This window comes from Mustela putorius, unplaced genomic scaffold (assembly GCF_011764305.1).
Source record: "Mustela putorius furo isolate JIRA1106 unplaced genomic scaffold, ASM1176430v1.1 tig00000129_pilon_pilon_pilon, whole genome shotgun sequence".
Taxonomy (NCBI): Eukaryota; Metazoa; Chordata; class Mammalia; order Carnivora; family Mustelidae; genus Mustela; species Mustela putorius.
In genome coordinates, this window is record NW_025421290.1 from 34,099,310 (window position 1) to 34,122,349 (window position 23,040).

General features: G+C 38.9%; 1 protein-coding gene across 29 annotated transcripts in view; it reads right to left on the minus strand.

Moving 5' to 3' along the window:
• The window catches only part of NRXN3 (neurexin 3), a 1,565,929-nt gene that overhangs the window by 41,462 nt on the left and 1,501,427 nt on the right, over positions 1-23,040 (minus strand). For 27 of the 29 annotated variants that reach the window (XM_045074603.1, XM_045074593.1, XM_045074604.1 and 24 more), the window contains one exon: positions 9,959-10,037. In XM_045074603.1, coding sequence (XP_044930538.1) covers positions 9,959-10,037 — 79 coding nt within the window. Of the gene's footprint in view, positions 1-9,949; positions 10,038-23,040 lie in introns of all 29 variants that reach the window. The other 2 variants (XM_045074600.1, XM_045074598.1) reach the window with 1 other exon arrangement.

Consider the following 23,040-nt stretch of genomic DNA (forward strand, 5'->3'; position numbering starts at 1 on the left):
AAATATTAAATAAATCCCATGGTTTTTTGTCCCCCAGCATGGTTCTTAAGCCAGGGGTTGCTAGAGTCAGCTCCTGATGGCTAGATTATTTTCAGCAATTTTGCCAGTTGGTTGTTCAATAATCATCATCAAAAATGAAAGCATATAAAATTGCAATTAAATACATTATGACAAAAAACAAGGTAGTAAAAACCCAAAACTCATTATTTCCTGGTTATATCACTACATTTTACTGTTATCTGTGCTCTCGAGGTGATGATGTCTGTAGTGTCTGTGGTGAAAATACCACATAATCACAAACTAATGAGCAGTAATTCTCAGTTCTCAGTTTCGTGTTGTCATATTTGTGGCTTGAACTCAGGCATGTGGCAATACTTTACATGACAGAAAGCACTATAGTCAGGGTTGTGTGTGTGCTGGTTCTTAACATTTATGGGCGAGTTGCTTTCCCTCATTCCTCATGAATACCTCTCCCCCCTCCCTATCACCTTACCTCCCTTTACTCTCTTCTGTCTTCCCTCTCTCCTTTCCTGTCTTTTTTAAAAAGTTCTTCTCCATCCACAGTGCCCACTAAGCTCCTCTTGCTTTGCCCTTACCCTAAAGAGCAGCACAGAGCTACCTGGACCTGTCCGAGACATCTCATCATAAAACCATCTGCCTCAACACGCTTTCTCTTTTCCAGATTAGAACCATGGACTTCTAGAATCTTGGAACTATTTTAAAAATCTTGAATCCATTAACCCATTGCATACTTATTTTATATTCTCTTGCTCAACCTTTATGAATAAAGAGGTGAAGTCACAAAGATTCGTCTTCATACGATCAGTGTTAAACAAACCACGTTATTCCAAGTCATCCCACAAATTTTCTGGATCATCAGAAGTATTGTCCAGCGCCTGAATAATTAACTGGGCACTTTTCTCCACTTCTCTCCCAAGAAATTCAGACTCTATTCTCAGAACTAAAGTTATTATCGATGTCATGTGCTTTAGAAAGAGAAAAGAAAGGATTTAGTCTAAGTCAAAGTGTTGGCTTGGTAATGCTTCCATGAATTAAAAAAATAATATAAAATATACATCATTTGACTCTGAAAGATCAAAAGATACTCTCACCTCAAAATATGCATGAGGTAGAACCAGTGAGTTAAAAAGCTTTTTTTTTTCTTTTTACTTTTTTTTCCCTCCAATGTCTTGCCAAACACATTTATATTATATTTTAGGTTAAAATGCATAAACATAAATGCTTTTCATAATAAAACACATTGCAATTCTCACAAATTCCTTACCAATTCAGGAACAGGCACTGCTCTATATAGCGGAAATGAGGATCCTTTCTTACTAGCATTTTCTGAAAAACCTTTCTGTTCATCTGTTCCTGAAGAAAAGGTTTAACTAGAAGACTGATAATCAATAGAAAAACTCTCCGGAAATCAGCCTGTACGTAAAATCTCTTTACCAGTAAGCCCATTTGATTATGCCCAAAAAATCAACAAGGGTTTCCTGTTGTTGTTGATCACGTGGTTGTTTGGCTCTTATCATTAGCGATTTCCCACTCTAAGTTTTGCTCACCCCCCCCCCCAGCCAGTAAAAAGCACAACTTATGACTTCCAGATGCAAAGCACAGTTATCAGCCTTACACTTCGACTGAAAATTTGTTTTGCTTCTTTGTGAAGTTCCCTAGGGGTGAGGTTAAAAGTAGAGACAAGAGGGGAGTGAGAGATAAAGGGAGAGCATTTCAAACCACGTATTACAAACAGAGAACAGAATCACAGAACAACAGCACGACAGTGGACTCTGAGACAAGATGGCAAGACAGATGTACCAGACAAGAGACACATGCTCGACTGCTGGGCCAAGGGAAGCAAACACAAGAACAAAACCATACAGAGATGTGAGAGCAGCTCGTGGGGGCTGCCGTGACCCAATGGAAATAATAGGAAAAACGAGAACCCATGAAATTATAACTATGAAAGAAAGTTACCCCCACAACTCATACACTGGACTTGCTGGGTTAGCCGGGATGTGTCACTTGGATGAAACACAAGATGGCATCGTTATAGCCATGCATTGGTGATGAAGGCCATGGTTAGTTGATTAGCTACAAAACTATCACTGCATGCCACGCAATGATCCTAGGCTGGTCCAGAAATAAAAGATACAACAAATATTCTACATCTGCAATAAAATTCTTTTTATGCCATCTGAAATTTGTGGGCAGGAATGTGTTTCTCTGTTGTATCTGGATGTCTGTCTGTCCTTCCTTCTTTCTTTCTTTCTTTGCTGACTCATCTGTCCTCCTTTCAATTAATTATATTGTCACATGGATGGGGTGGGGGTGGGGGGAAGAAAGCCAAGTGGCCTGTGCAGATATGGGGAAAAGGGAAAAGGAAGGAAATTAAAAGGAAAAATAATATCTATATAGGAGGAAGAAGAGGAAAACACAGTATTTCATTCTTTGGTACACAACTTTCTTGGAATTATGGGGGTTTGTTTTGTTTCGAGCATAAAGATAAATACTGGAGGGATATGCTGAAAGGGGAGAAATTAGAGATTAGGATGGCAAGAAAAGATTTTGTTGCCTTGTTTATTTTGTATATCTATGTATCTCTCGGTATTTAAAAAATGATTATAATTACCAATAAAAATATAGCAATGAGTTTCACATAGCCATAATGATCAAAATACTAAATGTGAATCAAAACAAAATAAAGTAAATTGAATCACCAAAAATTCATGCGGCACAAGATGAGGTGAAACGACAGAAAATGTTTTTCAAATATATACAAGATATATATCTATGTATATATATACACAGGAATGTGCATATATGGATAGATATATCTGTATAATTTTTTTCTCTCCACCCCTCCCAGGGATAACTGAATTATGGAATCGTCACTGTAATTATGATACAGAAAAAAACAAAACCTAAAGAAAAGTTCGCATGCTTTGTTCGCCAAGTTAAAACAGTATCATGCAAGTCTGTGTTGGCTGATGTAAAAATGGAGGTGTGAATTTCTGTGTAAACACATGACTGATGGCAGGGACTGTTGTTAATCTCTGTTTACATTAGTCTAATATCACTTATACTGTGTCTACATATATATGGCGTGATAGGTACTATACATTTAGTATGCACAGACATTATATACAAATACATATATATATATATATATACACAGTATTTATACTGGGACTTAATGGGAGAAAAAATACAGAACAAAAAGAAAAAAAGAAAACTCATAAAAACCTTTCCTTGGAAACCCAATCCCTCTTTATTAATTTGGAGGGGAGGGGGCTTGCTTAAACTCACTTGTTATCAATTACTTGCATTGGCATTTGAAATCAGGAAGTTCTCATGAGTTTGGCTTGAAATTCTCCCTTCATCATGCCCAACCATCTTTACCCTGCTACCCAAGAAGACCTGGTACTAGACCTAACTGTGTGTGTTCAAAGACAAGTTTATTACTGAACTGTACTAATTTTTCAATCACAGTGAATCTGAAATTCTGTGCCCTCAAACTAAGATATAGAAGAATGATTTGGGGGGGTAAGTGATTCTGTCATGGGTTGGTATCATCTTCTAAGATTTTTATTTTTCTTGCCCACTCTTAGGCTATGCTATTTCTAAATTAGTAACCTCTCCTCCAAGTTCTGACAAGATTCTAGGCATTTCCATTCCCTGTCCACACTGGTTCTTCCCTTTCTTCCCTTTTTCTCTTTTTATTCCTTTTATTTTTCTATCTGTCTTCCCTAATAGACTATGAACTCTCCTTGAAGATGTTTTGTCTTATTTTTGTTTTCCTAGCACCTATTCTGGCGCCTACACAGAACAGTCACTAAAAGTTATTGCACAAATCATTAAACTTTCAAATGGAAATGTGTGTACTTACACATTGATCTTATTGATTCCCGCCCCTTCTCAACATGCCACAAAATCATGGGTAATGGAAACATTTTTTTTTCCATTTTTATCATTCTTATTCGATTTACTGTTTTTGTTATGAAAACCATGATAATGGTCAATCCATGAGCCACCCATTTTTTGTATGTCATGCCTGAGCTATCTCTCGCCTAATTGTGTACTAGCCAATCAGACTTTCCTATGCTTTTATTTCTATTCATACCCTAATTATCAATGCAATTTACCATTAAGGATTTAAAGGGCACATCTTTGCTTCAATAACTTAAAAATTAGCTTGGGTTGAAGTGGAGTTGGGTTATAAGAGAATGATACGATTCATCAACGAGTGGGTTAATGAATGAAAACAGAAATTACACCATTAAATTGGGAACATTATGTACCCATAAACATACTCTATTAATTTATAAATCACTGGATGAAATTCAAAATTTGGTAGGGGTCAGCCTAGATCTAAATGTATGAATACCTATTTGCTTTTGCATACATTAGACATGTATTATAACTCAGATATAAAAATGACTAATGTCTAGCCAACAATGAGCAATTAAATTAATGAAATTTACATCTATTTATAGTCTTCTTAGCAAAAATAAAACATTTCTGAGATTACTTCATTATCCCTTTATTAAAAGTGTTTTAAAGTAGACTTGAGCTTCAAGGTGGATCCTAGACACTCAAACACTCCTAAGGCATTTTATTTGGGCATTTACTATTCTACTATACACTGAATTTTATTTAATTTTATAAAAATCTTTCCGTATGGAAACTCAAGACTGCAAATAGAATCATTATGTCATTAGTCCATATTTCCATGTAGAAAAGTCTTTCTAAAATTAAATTAAAATCCATTTCTTTGTAATAAAAATGTGTAAGTTGCTCATGCTTTAGGCTTGCCGAAAACGTTAATGACAGGGTATATTTCTATAAACACATAAGACTACAAATATCCTGTTTAAAGCCAATGACCAGCACATATAGGGTTTTTTTTTTAATCTGTGGATTCTGAAAAATAATTCTTATCATTCTGACCCAAAATCAGTTATTGTCTTAACATTTCAGCTGCATTTTCTATGGTGATTCAGCAAATAAGAACCTTCAGGATTTCGTGAGTTATTAACAATTCAGTGCCAGATTTTCATCTTATAAATATTGAGGAATCTCAAACTGATAAAGATTAGGAACCCAGTTCAACCTGGAGAACACAGTAAGGCTATGCTCTTGGTGTTTTGCCAAATTTAAATTTCACCCACACCGGGCTGAATATTATTGTGTGACTAACAAAGAGGAACAAAGTAGCAATAACACCTAATGCAAATGTGAGGGCTGTGGATTTCAGGAGTGAAAATATATCTGAGAATCACTCTGGGGATAGTAATTATTTTGTGATCTCAAATTACTGCCAGTAGTTTAAACATCTCCCTCAATCCCACCATTATGAAAGTTGTTTAGCACAGTCTATTGATGGGTGGATGTGATTCATCCTTACTTCCTTTTTACTGTCTGCCCTCTTGTGGGAGGACTGTCCCTTGAGATTTGATCAAGAACCGTTTTAACAAAAGTAGAAGCAAAAAACCTGGCTAATTGACAACCAGAAAAATGTATCCTTGTGTAATGGCTGGATAATCAATATGGTTAATTGCTGTCATGCCCATTTCTCAGGTGTAAAAGGCATTTCTTGTTCTTCTTCTTTTTTTTAATCTCTGCTCTTTGACCCCAGCCTTCAGTACTTTAAGATACTGAGACTATAAATATATAGAATTCAGAAGGCTGATAATTTTCAATTACACAAGAGCTAACCTGTGATCACAGTATTTCTACTTCCAGAGACATAGACAGTGGAGGTCTAGACCGGGGAAGGGAGAGATTTCTTTTCCATTTGGGAAGTGAATTTTGTCAATTTCTCTATATATCAGAATCAGTTCCCATCTTTTAGATCACAAACGTGAATTTACTAAAGATCTTAATTGTAATTTGATTTCCCATATCATTTATCAATAATCCCATTTTCTAGTGGTCACATGAATCCTCCCCAGCTTATTTTTTGTTGTTGTTGTTGCATCCAAAGAGGTGAGAACAATGAAACATTAATTCACTGCACAATTTCATATCAATAGAAGCATACTTGGGAAGGAAAGAATTTGTTTGCGAAGAGACAAGTCTGAAATATTAAACAGACACCAACTTCTTTTGCGGGGAATATAATCCATGTGTACAAATTAGGAAAATTAAAATCCTGACCCTCAATTTTAGGTACTTGGTTATTCAAATATTCTTGTGAATATGTTCATTTAATGCAGGTATCTTTGTTATGATTTTATAAAGTTTCAATGCTGGTTTCTCCATGTAAATGTTCAGAAAATGCAGTTTGACCTGTGACTCGTTAAAAAAAGTAGAGAATTCTTTTTTGAAGAAGAAGAAATATGGGTTTCTGAGGTGAAATTTATTTGCATGGAATCATGTATTTTAAATAATTCAACAGGTTAACACCTGTTAATATTTAGGTCTTTAAGGGAAGATGAAGTTAGAGATACAAAAAATCTCCAATCTTAACCTAAGATTCTGAGGTATTTTGAGTGTCATATAAATTCAATATAAACATACTCCTGGAGCTTTCACTTTCTGACTTGCTCTCATGGCCTCGGGTTTTTATTTTTTTAATTTGTTTCTTACTCATTATAACCAGAGAGTATTTTACACTCACTGGATTTAAGATTTCTAGACTATCATCAGCCAAACTCCAAAAAAATTTAAGTGGTCCTTAAGATGATCTGATTGAGTTCTACAAAGGACGGTGATCCCTAAGTGTCAATGCAGGTTGTGGGTGTGAAAGGCAATTGCTTACATCTGATTCAAAACCAGGAGATGGAAAGCCCATTCTCACTTAGCAAAGATTATGTTAAGAAAAACAAGTCCATTAAAAATCTGATGCTCACATGAAAACAAAAGTTGTTGAATAGAGCATATACTAATCTATTCAATTTTATGAAAAATGAGAGTTTTAATGAACCTAAATAACTGAGAAAGCTAGAAAATCCTCCACTGGCTAACAAATTGAGAGAAGAAAAGGTCGTTGTTAAGTAAAATGAAACAAGGCCTGGGTAATTAACCACATTTAGTACATTTCCATCAAACATCTGGTCTGGAAAAGCGTAAAATTTGAGAAACTGAGGCAGTGAGTTAGAATGTTCAAACCCAGAATTGTAACCTCCGTATTCACACAGAATCTCAGACTAACAAATTATGTCAAAGTAATCTAAACCTCACCATTATTTGTTGCTGTATGAGCAACGGAAGATTTCTCTTTTGACAAGGCAAAACCTAGCTCCAGAAATAACTGGTTTAAATTTTTCTGATTTTTAAATCTAGATTGTTCGGGGAAGATGTGAAGGCTATGGAGGTATTTCTCATAGAATACAAAAGAAGCCTCAGTATCTCTATGCTTATAACCTTCATCAGTGTTAATCAGGCCCCCAGGGTAAAACCTCTGTGTCAGTAGGAATATCTATCTCCTTCCTGTATTAAATATGCCTCTAACGTATTTCCGTGTATATCTGAATCACTTATCAGGAATACTTTATGGAATAAATAAATTGAGAAAGAAGAAATACTTGTTCTTCCAATGTGAGGAGTTGAATAGTCCCAGGCAGAGGGAATCATGTTAGTTCCTTCAGGGCCAACACTGTGTCACTTACCTTATTTATATAACCCCCTCCCACACCCCCTTGCTAAACACAACAGATTGTTTTAAAACCTGCCTTTTTCTCCCACCTGCCCCATGTAATTATATTACTCAAGAAATACTGGCATTGAATTTCTGTCCTCTGCTTTTGAATCAGATGAAACACCTGTGCAGCCACTAAAAAAAAAAGCAAATGGACTTAGTTTGGAGCCATTCAGGTTTGGGCCCATTCGAGTTCAATACCAAATGGCAATATACACCCACAACCTGGAGCTGTAGACCTTGTGAAGCAGATCTGGAAAAGCCCTCTGTTTTATTAGGGAGGTTGCTATGGTGATGACCACGCGTAGGAGGCAGGAAGGTAGTAGCGGGAGACAGTGGCAATATTTTGTAATGGCCAAGCCTTAATTTTTGTAAAAAGACTGAAAATCCAGTTTTGAACCATAATGTTGCATCTATACAGATATTACTGCTATGAAAGCAAGATAACCAGAGAAAGGATGAACAAAAAATTCAATGTAAAGTCTAGGTATCTTAAACTATTGGCCACGAAATCAGTTACTTTAATACATATCTTAGGGGTCATGACAGATTCATATCTGAATTCCTAATATCTGTTACCTGCCTAACATATAGTTAACTCAAAAAATATTTGCTGAACTGAATTATTTTGGAGAGGAAATTTAGGTAACAAAGCTCCTAATTCTATTTTCCAATAGCTTGCTTATGGAAATCAGTAGGACAGGAAGGCCTCAATGCTAGAGATATACTATACCCTGTCCTAGTGCTCAGAAATATTTACTGAATTAATGAATGGATGAATTAATGAGTGATGATACCCAATTCTGGTATAGACTGGATGTATCTGCCTTCCAGTGTTATTAAAACCTCATGTAGTACATCAAGATTATTATCTAATAATCTGAAAAATTCTGACCACCACGCCAGAGTTACTTTCCTTCTATACAACTGAGCTCCTAAAGGAACAGGTCATATTCCAAAAGGCCCTACCTATTATTATGTCCCCATGTAATGCTAAAAATAGCAACCCACAGAACTTCCTTGATTCAAAGCCACTTGCAAGATACCAGTCAGAACTTCAACAAAATTTGAAAAGAAGAAAAAAACAAACAAAAAAAAACCCAACCAACCAAACAAACAAAACAAAACAAAACAAAAAACCCATAAATCATCTTGGGGTAAGAAATGGAAGGTTTTTACTTTTGTTACATATTTTTTCCACAAACCTTGAATTTCTCTAGAATTAAGCAAAAGAAAATGTTTCATGGCTCACCTTTTTTTTTTTTAAGAAAAAAAAAATAAGACAACCCAAAGAAACAACTAGAATATTCTATTTATTTCTCTCAGCCTTTGCAGAAATAAGATCCTAACCCAACTCCAGCTTTTAATTCTATTAAACATACACAGAAATTCGATGATATCTGTTCTCTATTATATAGATATATAAATGTTAACTTATAGCAAGTCTCAAAACAGACGACTTGGAAAAATTGATAGGAAATAATCAGGGACTGCAGTTGCCTGCTGGACAATATATAGCTCACTATAAAGAAAGACCATAAAATATCAAAATGTATCCGGGTGCGAATGGGTAACACACTGAAGCCTCGAGTGGCCAAAGTCCTCTTAACTTCAGCACAGTAGATACATTTTGAAGCATCTCAGCCGTTGACATGGCATGGTTCCGTACTAATTTTGTGTTTCCTATGCTATATTACTGCACAATTCTCTAAACGCAGAATGAACAAAATTAGTATAAATATAATACCATGTTAACTGCTGTTGCAATCCCATGGAAATCGTGTTTTCTTTTTATTTTTGTTGTTGTTGTTGTTTCATTTTTGTTGTTTGGGTTGAGTTTCTGGTTTTATTTTGTTTTCCACACAGGCTCAGAAACATTTCAGGACGTTTAAATGATCTTTATAGCTCCTGTCTGGGTTCATGGTGTTTTGATGTTATTCCGATATGGATATCTTCATGCCCCCACCACCCTTTGTCAATTTCATAGTCGCCAGGGCTGCTGTACTTTTCCTGGTCCCATAGTTAATCTGGGTGCCCAATTGCTCAATGTTAAGTGGTACACCATAGATTTTTCTTTGGGTGTCAGGAACTGATGTTAAATTTCCCTGGCTTCTTATCTGCTCCTTCCATGGGATTTGATGCTTTGGATTATATATTAATATTTATATATGTATGCTTATACATATATAGATATAGGAAATACATTAACACACTATTATATATATAAAACACATGTATATTCACATATATGTATGTATTGTTTTTTTGCAAATGTAAAAATAAAGCAAGCAAAACAAGACTGACCTAACCTACCTGTACTCGGCTCACATTCAATGAAGTCTTCGTCATCGCTTGAACATTCAGCAGATGAAACAAGGTCATCTGATGTTGGCTGTGTGTGTCAAAGGAAAAATAATGGGGTAGGGGGAAGGGGAAGAGAGAAGAGAGGGAGAGATAAGGAAACCAATGAACAGAAGGATCAAAGACTTATCACGATGTCCTGCTTCCCATCATTATTATGTTTCTCTTCTCTAAAGAGAGCATGCTGGAGGATAGAGCATTTAAAACTCTTATGCAGCTGTGAATGGCGAAGGGTTCAGACAACCTGTGTGGACTTTATGAAAAGCTGAATGACTCCAGGTGGTTCCAGGAGGCTCAAGACTATCCCATCCCTGTAAGTCACATTGTACAGCCTGACTCTATTCTGATTTTGATTTCAATTTTGAGAATCTGAAGGGCAAGAGGAGGGTTATACAAATGGTGGGCCCTATAAGAGTGCAAGCCAGCATGGAAAGGCACTGCAAACTTTGAGAGGGTTTCAGTGCATATGGTGTGTGGTCTTAAGTGTATGATTTGGTGGTTGTGAATCTATAGGCAGGCGTAATTAATGAATGCTGTGGAATGCAGTCTGTTCAGGAACAGCATAATGGCTTTTGTTGCTAGCAGCGATCTCTTCATGTAATTGCTGCAATTAGCTGAATTAGTAATGTAGGCCAGCAGAGAAATACCACATGACAGCCTCCGGACACAGGTAAGAATGTTTCTGACGACAGCAGAAAAAAATCTGGTTGCCACAACAGTAATTCAACTTGTGACACTTTTTTTTTTTTTTTTCCTATTGGATCCTGTAGAAACCTCCCAATGCCAGGGAATCCACTGCAAGAAATACGGAAAACTGGGAATGGGTACTAAGAAGGGCCTTTGCTGCACAGACGGCGAGAAGACTGTTTTCTGTACCTGACAGAAATTGCATGCACAATTAACACTATTGAATAATTAATCTACAGATCTTACATAAAAACCAAATTTTTGTCCTAGTATGTGCATAGGAGTACTCAGTATATAATAGTTGTTCAATAAACTCCTTTCTTTCCCCCTCTTGATATTAATAATATTAAGTGACTTGCTTAGTTTTATTATTCCCAATGCATTGAAGTCTGAATCCATATTCAAGAAGAAAGAGAAATTAGAAGCCAGATGCTGAGCTAGACATGTATATGTATTTATTCGTTATAACTGTTATTAACTAATCAGATATACTTCTCATAACGGTCCTTTGGGACAGAGTTTTAAGGAGAATTTAAGTTCAGAAGACACAGAACTCAAAAGAAACAGTAAGGATTTGAACAGATAGCTCTTAGTCAAAGTCTGCATTTGTGGTTCACATAAGCTCCTTTTATACCCTTCCTCCATGGTGTTAGATTTGGACTGAACCGTGTCCTCCAAAATTCATATGCTGCAGTTCTAACCCCCCAGTACCTCCGAATAGGACTAGTTTTTGGAGATAGGGTCTGTGTTAAAATGAGATCACTAGGGTGAGCCAAACCCACTATGCCTGCGGTCCTCAATAAAAAGATGAGATTAGGACATAGACATGCACAGAAGGGATGGGTGAAGGCACAGGGAGAAGACAGCCATCCATAAGCCAAGGAAAGAGTCCTCAGGGGAAACAACAACAACAACAACAAAACCCTGCTCACACCTTGACCTCAGCCTTCTAGCTTCCACAACGGTGAGAAAATAAATTTCTGTTGTTGAAGCCATTCAGTGTGTAGTACTTGGTTGCAAGCAGACCAATGCACGTGACCACCCATATGCTTAGCATTCCCAGACCACTTCCTTTTTGAAATATACACACGAAGCACAGAATTACTGGACGCAACAAAGAACAATAGAAAAATCCCAGTAGGTCGTTGATTTCACTTGACAGTGGTAGAGGAGAGGTGCCTTAAACACTGTTATTGATTGTTATTCCACATTTGACAGAGAGATACTTCAACTCTGCTCCTCCTTAAAGTTAAAAGAAAAAGAATTTTCAAACATATTTTTTTTGTTTTTTGTTTTTTTTTCAATTAGACATGACTGAAGGGTGCATTTCATTTCCAGCAACCGAAGCTGGCAGTTGAATCCCAGAGTCACCCTGATTTGTGTTAGAAACAAGGCGAGCATGCCTCCTTGGAGTTTCCTGTTGTAACTGAGCTTTCTGCATGCCCACTTTCGGTTACTTACGGAAGGGAGATTGTAAGGGGATACACGTTCACTGCTGGACTGCAGAAGGCAATCACAGGAGGCAAACAGCCTTTTTGGAAGGGTCCCCATCACTGTGGGGTAATTCGAAAGCATGACTTATCCATTCAGGTAAGACCGCTCATAAGGCAGCAACAATTGTTTTGGGTGTTTGAGGGAATGGATCTTAGATATGAAAATACTTTTTGACCTCCCAAAAGCTTACAGTACTTAAACAAATATACAGTCTAGCAGTGGTATTAAAATTTTATGGGAGAAGGGCAATTAGGGGAAGAAATGGTCTAAAAAACTCCTTAGAGGGTGGTGATAAAAAAAGAGGTTGAGAATATACTTCTAAAGGTAATCAATTGGAAATTAATTGTTGGTGACTTCATTACAAGGACCTTGAGAAATGGCCCGTATGTGCCAAAACTGGCTCAGGGTCCTAGTATTGAGTGAAAACCAATCTAGTGAACTCGTCACAAGAACTGAAAGCAAATTCTAAGAAAGTTATATGAATTTTGATTAGCCAGAGATATGATATAGAGTTTTATTTTTTTTTTTTTTTACCAGGGAGAGTACTAGACTCTGAGATTGAAGGATATTTACTATATTCCTCTCAGCGTCCCTCTGCCTCCTCTAATACTATACTATTTATTCCCTGAAGCTGTGTGGTTTGGGTGACTGTGTCCCCAACAGTACCTCCACTTCTGTCCCCAACATGGGCCCAACCACCACTGCAGACCCCACAGATACGCTCTTCAACAGTTTCACGGCCTTTTCCCCCAGTTAAGTGGCGCGGTACACTACTTCCCAGAGGTCTGATTTCTGCGGATCTTCTATATGCATATAATGTTCCTCCCAGGCAACAGAAACACATTTAGCCCCCCGAATAGGGATTAGACTCCAAGGATGGTCGACGGCAGGCCATCTAGCAGAGCATGGAATAAGCAGGACTGACTCCCCATAGAGCACAGCTGTGACTCCCAGCTCCTACACTTATAGTCATAGAGATGGTGTGTGTTTGTGTGTGTGTGTGTGTGTGTGTGTATTACTTCCTCTTTCCAAGCCTCCGTTTTTCCATCTGTAAATTGGGATAAACACAGTTTCTTGTCATGAAGTGTAATGTTAAAAGTTAAGTTCTGGGGATGTGTCTGGGTGGCTCAGTTGGTTGAGTGTCTGACTCTTAATTTTGGGTCAGGTCATGATCTCGGGGTCGTGAGATTGAGTCCCGGGTCAGGCTCCGAGCTCAGTGGGGAGTCAGCTTGAGATTCTGTCTCTCTCCACCCCCTGCATTCTTTCTCTCTCTCTCAAATAAGTAAATAAATCTTTAAGGAAAGAAAAAGTAGAGCTGTGTTCCTGGCGTATGGGGCAAGCTCACTAAACGTTACCTAAAACGAAGTCAAGCAATCAATCTCTCAATCAGTAACAGCACTTCCAAGCCTAGTTGCCACTCTTAGTTTAAATAAAGTTGCTATCCGCCTATGTATTCTTCCTTCAATGATTCATCCCCATTAGAACTGTTCTTCACTGCCGATAATTCATTACCTCCATTTTAATTCATTTTCTCTGGTTGCATCTGCCATAAAGAGTGATCAAGAAAAATATACTCATAGAGATGCCAAGAGAGCTTAAAAATCACTGGAAGATAATCTGTTTCCCATGGCTCTGGGTCCAGACAATCTGTGTGGGTTTTATTTGAATCCATCCCCTTCCTTTCTGTCTCTCAAACCTCATCATCACCAATTACAGCCACTGCCAATGAAATTCCCAAAGCCATTACAAACATCTCAATCCCCTCATTTCCCAACACAGTAACCAATGTTTGCCTGGAGAACCTGGCATCTGACACCGCCGTGCCTGCCACAGAGCACTGCGTCTCAGAAATTCTCGCTCTGCCAGGGGCAGCAAGCTTTGATTTACAAAGGACTCAGGATTTAGAACACTATACTTAGGGATTAATTTTTTTTTAACTACTTCCCTCCCTGCCATATAAAAAACCTCAAAATTGCAAACCAAAAGCTTTTGGATGCTATGCACTTAGAACCCCATCCTAAAGTAAGAACAATTTGTTTCCACATTACTCTCAGAAAATCGAAGGCTTTCTTTTCATGGCTCTTTAATTTTCCTGTCTGTGTCCTTCCCCAAATATAAGTAAATTCAGGTTCTAACATGGAACTTTGGGAAAAGAGGCATGCTTTTTTGACTACTGGTTCCCATGGCTAGTGAATTATGCTTCACTGTTGCAGACACACAAAGACTCAGGACATAATTACTATGACTAGAAGGAAACTATGAACTTTGGTCCTTAAATAAAATGTGGGAGCCCTAGGTTGTGTATATGTGTATTTTCCTACAATCATATCTGTTTTTCATAATTACTTACAATTCTAGAAAAAAGACCAATTAGCACTCTTGAGAGGAAAAATATATTTGAACTTTCCATAATTATGCCTACTACTAATATTTTCCACTTATTAAGCACTTATTATATTCAGACTTCATGTTACATAGCTGACACATATCCACATCTTAGTATCATAATAACTGGGGCGTGGACATTTGTAGTGACATCCGCTACTTTTAACTGCCCACCATCCATGCTCCTTCAAGGAATAATAGTGCTTTAGAAGTTCTTCTATTCTTTTTTTTCTTTTAAATATTTTATTTATTTATTTGACAGAGAGGGAGAGAGAGATCATAAGTAGGCAGAGAGGCAGGCAGGGCGGGGGGGGGGAGCAGGCTCCCTGCTGAGCAGAGAGCATGATGCAGGGCTCAATCCCAGGACCCTGAGATCATGACCTGACCCTAGGGCAAAGGCTTAACCCACTGAGCCACCCAGGTGCCCCTGAAGTTCTTCTATTCTTAATGTTATGCTGGGAATGCTTACCAAAGCACTTTCTCTGCCATCTTCCTATTATTTTTCTTCACAATGATTGTCTAAAGCTCTCATAATTCCCTGTGATTAAGCTTGAAGTGTTTACATATTACAGTTCCCACAAGTCCAATATCTACATTATCTAGAAGGCCATCAAGAATGAATAGGTCTGTGACCACCTCCAAACCAAACAGTTTGATCGTGGCTGGACTCTCAGAACCACCATCTGTGATACACGACGGTATCATCAGGTGCTTTGCCATCTTTCATTCATTCTTTTATCCCTTGCATAAATATTTGCTGAACACCTATGTGTCAAGCACTGTAGCCGTTTATGAAGGATACAGTGACAGGTAAGCCACAGCTCCACTGCTCTGGGAATTCCCAGTCTCTGAAGAGAGGGCCAAGTAAACAGGCTAAGTTGACATAGTAAACTCAATGTCATGACAAGAGTAAGCAGAAGGTGCTAAGGGAGCAAACATCAGGGGAGCAGAGAGAGCTCCTGGGCAGAGAGGAAGTGGAAATGAGCCCCGAGGGACAGGCAGCAGTGAAGCGGGGAGAGCTGAGAGCTGTGGGCAGGAGAAGGGCATTCCAGGTGGAATCAACAGTCTTTGCAAAGGCTCCGAGGCATGAAGAAGCAGTTTATTTGTACACCTCTGAGTAGGACAGGGGTGAAAAGATGCACCAGCCTGACAGAATGACAGCTCCCTGAGTTATCGTGTTGTTCTTGCAAACTTGGATAAGGAGCATGAATTTAACATTCTGTCTTATGGGATATCTTTCCTTTTCCCCTCTCCATGTCTCATCGGCATCATCCGTGGCCCTTCCTTTGGAAGCACTTACACGCGGTTTCAGAACGTAGTGCTTGGGGCTGGCTGTGCCATTCCTCCACAGTACGGATCAGTGACCTTACCTTGCCTTCTCAAGGGGAGGAAAATATTCCTTTGTCCCCCTATATTAGCCGAGTTCCATATTAAAAATAATAACCCGTCCTACCCCATTTTGAAATACGCATATTTTTAATCCACATGTTGAAATTAACTCGGTTCCGTACTAGGATTCATAAAACTAAAGACGGGTCTTAGAATAATTCTCAATAAAATATCTGTCTGGAAGGAGCCCTCTTTATTCTTTCCTTGAAAGATCTTTTTATTGCATTTGTGTTCCTTTCTTTTTTTTTTTCTACCAGTGTTTATTTTAATAAATAAATTTAAATATAAATTTTACTTAAATATAAATTACCTTAGAATAAACTGGGACAGAAGAAAGCTCAAACACTCTGTCCACCCAAGTAAATTTATAGGTATATTTACCTTCCAATTCCCTCAGCTTCACAGACCTGGCTTCTCATTTTCCTCCAGTGAGTTATTGTGCCTGTAATCACCTGCTTCTAATTATTTACTCTGAAGGGGTCTACCTCCCAGGAGCACCCCCCACCCCCTCATTCTTCATGGCCATCCATTAATTTGGCATTTAGAAAAACGTCTGCTGCCGTGGTCAGAAGAGCTCAAGGGAGACCCACCATGTCCCCTCCTTCCTGCCCAGAGGCCTATTTGTGACTTCCAATTCCCACCTTCAGCCCTTTATCTTATACTGAGAAGAGGCTAATCATTCAGGGGGATCATCATTTTTCTCCACCCAGCTCCTTGGAAGCACAGTTATTTGACCGCGATTAAGCGCCAGATAAAATAAGTCCTGCCCCAGAACAGCTTTATGAAATTATAAATAATACACTCAAGAATGATGATCGCCTTTCTTCCAGTGAAAAAGGAAAAGAGAAAGGCCCATAAATATTCTGAAGTCCCACCAAAAACAGCTATGCATTTCTGCAGCTGCTTCATGCTAAAAAGAATTCCATTCCTTCAAATGCGTGGTGTTTTCGTTTCTCGCCTCTCACTTCTATTCCGTGATAAAGCTGGGGTTTAAAGCATCTCATAGGACGGAAGGAGACATGCAGCTTCATTACGAACATTTATTCTCTATTGAAATAAAGGGAGTCTAAGACACTTTTGATTAAAGAAGAACCCATAGGTTCTAGGTACCCCTGTAACCTTTAATGAGATTTTAAAAACTTAGACCATCACAATTTGAATTTGCCTATTAGGATTTTCTTTATCAAATTGTTGCCACCGCATAGTTCTGGTTTAGATTAATGCTTACAGATCCCCTGCTTGACACACACACACACACTCTCTCTCTCTCCCCCTGGATGATTTCTAGACCAAACCAAAGGCAGAAAAAGCCTGGATCTTGGGGCGAAGCCGTCATCTCAACCCTGCCCTCTCTCCCAGTAACCCCGTCACTCTCTCCAACTCAAGCCCAATACAGAAACAACCTGAAAACATGGTAAGATGCATGGGTGAGATTATCAATACTCTCATTTTATTCTGAACACCCCCTTTATAGTTATCTTCAAAACAAGCCACTGACACTATTGTGAGAAAATGAAACACCTGGCTTGAACTTGTCATACTCAGGTGTGAGAGGTCGGGGCATACCACGAGATGGGTTCTGAACGACGGGGACAAAGAGACAAAGTTCCATCTACTTAAGATGCTTTCTGAGAGTCCCTCAGGCCTCACCTCTATGTGCCCATGTACCTTTACTGGAACAACACCCTGTGAATTTTAAAACTGTCTCCTGGAGTTCACAGTATTGTGGTTTTTCAAAATAATCCTTTCCTCGCTTCTCTCTTCCCACTCCTGGAGATAATCACTCGCTGAGTCAGATATCAATGTCCTCATATTTTACGTGACTCCTATGTCCATGGAATGAGAAGGCTTTAAAAAGAAGTGCCCTGGGCTACAGACACGGCATGCAGCGTAACCTGATTCAGTTAACCGGACCAGAGCTCCCTAAGAAAACTGAACACAAAAAAACAAACAAAATTGTCCTTGATAGATGATTTTAAGTACGCACACATTGACTCATTCCCTCAACACATGTTTATTAACTGCCTATGATGGGCCACTCACTGTGCTGGGGGCCAGACACACCCAGTCCTTGTTCTCATGTGGCTCGCAGGCTACAGGGATTTGAGCCAGGCTCAACTCAAAAACACTGACTGGCTGCTAAACCATTAGCCACAAAAACATAAAGTTAATGTGAGGTCCGTCAGTGGCGCTCACTGTAACAAGAACGGATTATTCACAGGCAGATCGTATAGGACTCCAACAAAACAGTACCACCAACTTCCTTTAAATTCTGCTCCCTCTCCATAGTCTTCCTCTTTCCTTTCCACACTGTATATACTGGAGCGGGATGAGAACACAGCATGATGTACAATAACTTTTACTAATGAATTCACCTTTAAAGAAATCCCTTGGCAGACTCAAGATTTAATTAACAGTGAAAGAACCAAGCTAAGCTTAGCCAAACTTTGTGCCAAGGATTGGGGTCCTTTCCTTCTATCCTTGAGGTCTTCTCAGATTATATAAATAAATGTGGTGTGGCATCTTTTTTTTTTTTTCCTTTCTTTTCTTTCCAGTTTTAAGATTTCTTCCATCTGCTCAAAAAAGGAAGGATGGATCAAGAGAGAGGAAAGGGAGGAGGCAGAAGAGAGTGAGGAGGAGGGGGATTAATCTGTCTGTTGTTCAAGGCAGCCTGACAGAGGGAAGAGGAGTATTGAACCACAGAAGATTAACCAAACTTCAATGTACCTTCCCAAAAGCAGGAGGAATGTAATGCTACGTGGTGTTCCACTGATAAGCAAATCCCTCTAAATCCTTTCAATTTATTTCTTGGCCTGGAGAAATTACATATTATTTAGGAGGCAAGGGGAAATAAAAAAAAAAAAAGAAAAGAAAAAACCATAAACCACCCACCCAACCACATACCATCTCTAGGAATTTAGACCAGGAGCCTATTGATTATATACACCTAAGGTTTGGCTTTCATAGTTATGTTTCTCATTGGTGCAGGTTCTTTCTAGGATGGCTAATCAGAAAGGCTTGGCTGTGTTTCCACTATAAACTTCTTGTTCTCACCAGAAACTTTGTTTCGAGTATTTAGGGGATAACCATTATAAGGGAATGCCAAAATTTTAGCTGAAATTCCAAGGACTAATTTACCTTTCTTGCTTGCTTATCTTCTTGTCAGCCTGCTGTCTTCTTTTTTCTTTTCTTTTCCTTCTCCTTTTTTTTTGGGGGGGGGGGGGATGGTGGTATTTCCATTCTAAGTAAGCTTTTTATTCCAATATTTTCACCAAAATCAAGCCTCTGTTTTTAAGGTGCAAGTGACTGGGTCAAATATTAATGGAACCGACTAAAAATAATGTAGGCATCCGTTAATGGATATTAAAATTCTGTACAAAAAGTCTCTATCATGGAGAGCGCCAATGTGGTTTTTTTTTTTATTTGAACCAAAAATGTACTATTATTTATTTCTCCATGTTCTCGCTCTCTTTTCAGAGAGAAGATATGGGTTTTGGGGAAAAGTAGAATCATATTTCTTTGTGGGGATGGTTTTTGTCTTGGTCCTCTATTTTGTAGCCTAACCTTACCACTCAACATAGGAGAAACAGCCCTTCCTGGCAGTTTGAGATCACAGCCTAACAAGGCTTAATAATAGCCAAACACTGGAGGAGAACAATGAGCTGCAGGATAAAGCCAGTCCTGGATATTGGTCAGCAATTCCCCAAAAAAGATGTAAGGTAGCCATTCAGCCCAGAGCAAAGAGCAGCGGTTCTCAACTTTTGGTCACTGATAAATTAAGGTATGATGAGCAGGAAAGAAAGAAGTGGGAAAATAAAAAAATATTGTTTTGTTAGATACAAAGATAACTTTTTTTTTTTTTTTTTTGGTCTATAGAAAGCTACTTTTACAGAAAAGAGTGTGCAATGCATGGGAACATCTGTTATGTCTGCCCATGCAGGAAAGGGCTGAGGACCGCTACCTTGGAAAACTAAAAGTGTGAAAGGTTCATGCTTAATAAGAAACTAAGAAAGAAATGCAAGCTCAAGACAACATAAACACAACAAGCAGCAGCATATTAGCACAGCCTGGAACTCATCGAACATGTGGCAGAGCAAACTTATCCAGAACAATGGAGTGCAATGAATTGAATGTAAAATTCTACTGACAAAAAGATAAGATTGTTTTTCCTTATTGTACTGGAAAGAATATTTCCCACTCAGCCATGTAATATAATATTAGAAAAGGCAGATACAGGTGTCAGAGTAACAGCAGCAGTTAAAGGAAGTTTTGTGCATTTGACATTTGATGTAATACAATACAGAGGGAGTTACAGGGAATCTGCATTAAAATGGAGTCAGAACTATAAGGGGAACGTGAGAGCGCATTGAATAACACTGTATCAAACCCCAAGAGAGGAACATTCAAAGGGATTTTGGCTTTTGATTGAGAGTTTACCCCAAGTTACTCATGTCTAAAAGACAATACCAGCCTCCCACGAAGGAAGACCGGGAGATGGATTCAAATATTCTTTGATTTTTATCATAAATCCCAAGTCAGAGAAAGTCTTTAGGTACTGCTGCCTGAGAAATTCAGGATGGACTCAGCCTACAGATGTCACTTGCTCATTCCCAGGCTGCAAGGCACCTTAAGTGGATTATCCCATTTGGGATACAGATTCAAAACAATTCACAGAAGCAAACACAACAGAACTTTCATGCGGGAAAAACCAAGACTATTCATTTCTCATCTTTTATGGACAGCATGGCTAGCAATTTCCCCCTAATTTATAGGCAATGAGATTCTTCCCCCATCAGAGGGGATCTAGGAAATATGTGTGATCCCAGTCAGGAGACCTAGACAGACACACAGGCCTCTGCGCTCACAAGGGCCTTGAGCTTGGTTTAATGCTCTGCCCTCACCACCTTGAGGTCCTCAACCATTCTATTTTTGAAATTGTTTTATAAGAGCAGTTCAGTGCGACAATGGAGCTCGTGCATCAGGAAAACCAACACTTGCAATGTGTGTGTCCAGCTCTGCTCCATGCTGCCCCATCTACGAACAGAGACTTCGGTTCTCCATAAACCCATGATTCTGTGGACCCACCATGTAGTGGAATACACTGAATCAAACAGATTTATCTGAACGACTCCCCCAACCTTTTCTCCTGGGAGGTTGGTTCTACCCTCTAGACAAGACTGACTATGGGTAAAGTCTTAGTCCAAAGCTGACCTCCTTTGCATTTCCTTCTTTGAGAGTTTTATACCATATCCTCTGATACAAACACACGTAAGTGTGTTACCTGCTGAGGAAGTGGGGCTCCCACAGCCTATGCTTTCCCTTTGAATCAAAGCTGCTTAGAAAGCAGAGAGAAGGCAATGGTGTTCTCAGAACCTAAGCCACCAAGGAAACCTATCACATCCTTTCCTACTTCTCTGTCTTAGCCAACCACTTACATAAAAATAACATAGAAAGAGAAAGGGCCACGCAGAGATTTTTTCCTTTCATCCTACCTTACTATCAGTAAGGTGAAGGTACAGAGTGTCAGTAGAAGACAGAAAGTGAAATAAAGACAGGTGAGTTAACTTTGTGCGGTCCCCACTCTTCCAGTAAGAGTAATATACACTTGCATATGTGAGCTATGAAATATGAACTATGTTATTTCGCTGATTCTGCATTCGAATTAAATCTTCTCGTATTTGCATTTAAAACTATCCTCACGCAATATAAAGATGCGTGGAAATAGTCATGCCAATAACTTAAGTTTTTCATTTTTATTTACTTAAGATGGCATTAAATAGCAAATAAAACGTCCTATAACAAGCTGAGAGACTGTGGAAAAAGGAAAAAAAGCTTGATGTTTTCCCACTTTTTTCTGTCCTTTGAACGAGGGGCCCCTTCGTTTTATTCTGTACTGGTTCCCTCAAATTCTGCAGCTGCTCCTGAGAACAGCTGTGCAAAATGTCTTTGAGCCAGGCCAAAGGGTTCTAACGTGGTTTTTAGAAACTCAGATTATGACAAATAGTTTACGCACCTGGGTCTCTTGTGCTTCACTTCTGGCCTCACAAGCCTTATTCTCTGACAGGTACTTTGGGAGAAGAGCACCAGGACACCCTCCTCCCCCCCAACCCCCGCGGCCCGATTGCCGATATGGCTCTTCTGTGCCCATCCCTCCCCCACCGGACCTCCAGATCTGCCCACACCGGAGTTTAATAACAGTCCAGAGAATACCTCATTATAAGGTCCCAGGCCTGTTTATTTCCTCTTTTTTGAATTCTAAGAAGACTTTCAATGCAACCACTTTAAAAAAGCACTATGGGGGCACCTGGGTGGCTCAGTGGGTTAAAGCCTCTGCCTGCAGCTCAGGTCATGATCCCAGGGTCCTGGGATCGAGCCCTACATTGGGCTCCCTGCTCAGCAGGGAGCCTGCTTTCCTCTCTCTCTCTCTCTGCCTGCCTCTCTGCCTACTTGTGATCTCTGTCTGTCAAATAAATAAATAAATAAAATCTTTAAAAAAAAATAAAAAAGCACTACGATCGCAGAATTTTCTAAAAAATTTTACAGCTTTCTTAAACACGTACACAGGCAACAGTGTGGTGGAGGGCAAAAACGAACTGAGAACACGATACAGAACCAAGGACATTTGGCAGCACTGAGTGTGAGGTAAACTTCCCAGTGAGAGCCCTGGGAGCCAGCTGATGTTGGGAAAAGTGGGCTGCCCTTCCGAACTGGTCCTCTAGGAAGAGAAAGTCAGTAAATTCCAATACTGCTGAGTTAGTGCATCTTTAAAAACTTATGTCAGAAGAATATTTTTAATTTACACTCTGACTCTTTGAAAGAAATCAATATGTCATTTGCTGGGACTTTTTTTTTTTTTTTTAATCCAAGGATCTTTATTTAGCTTTTCTGTATTTTTTCCCCCTAGTCTCCTAGAGAGCAAAGGAAAAAGTGTTTTGTTTGTATTCGTATTGATTCTATCACTTTGAGGGAAAAAAATAAACAACTAAATACAGCAGAGTAGCTTTAAACAATCTTTTAGGGATCAAGATCTCTAAGCAACATAGTCTCTCATTCTAGGTGATTGGAAATAAACAGAAATC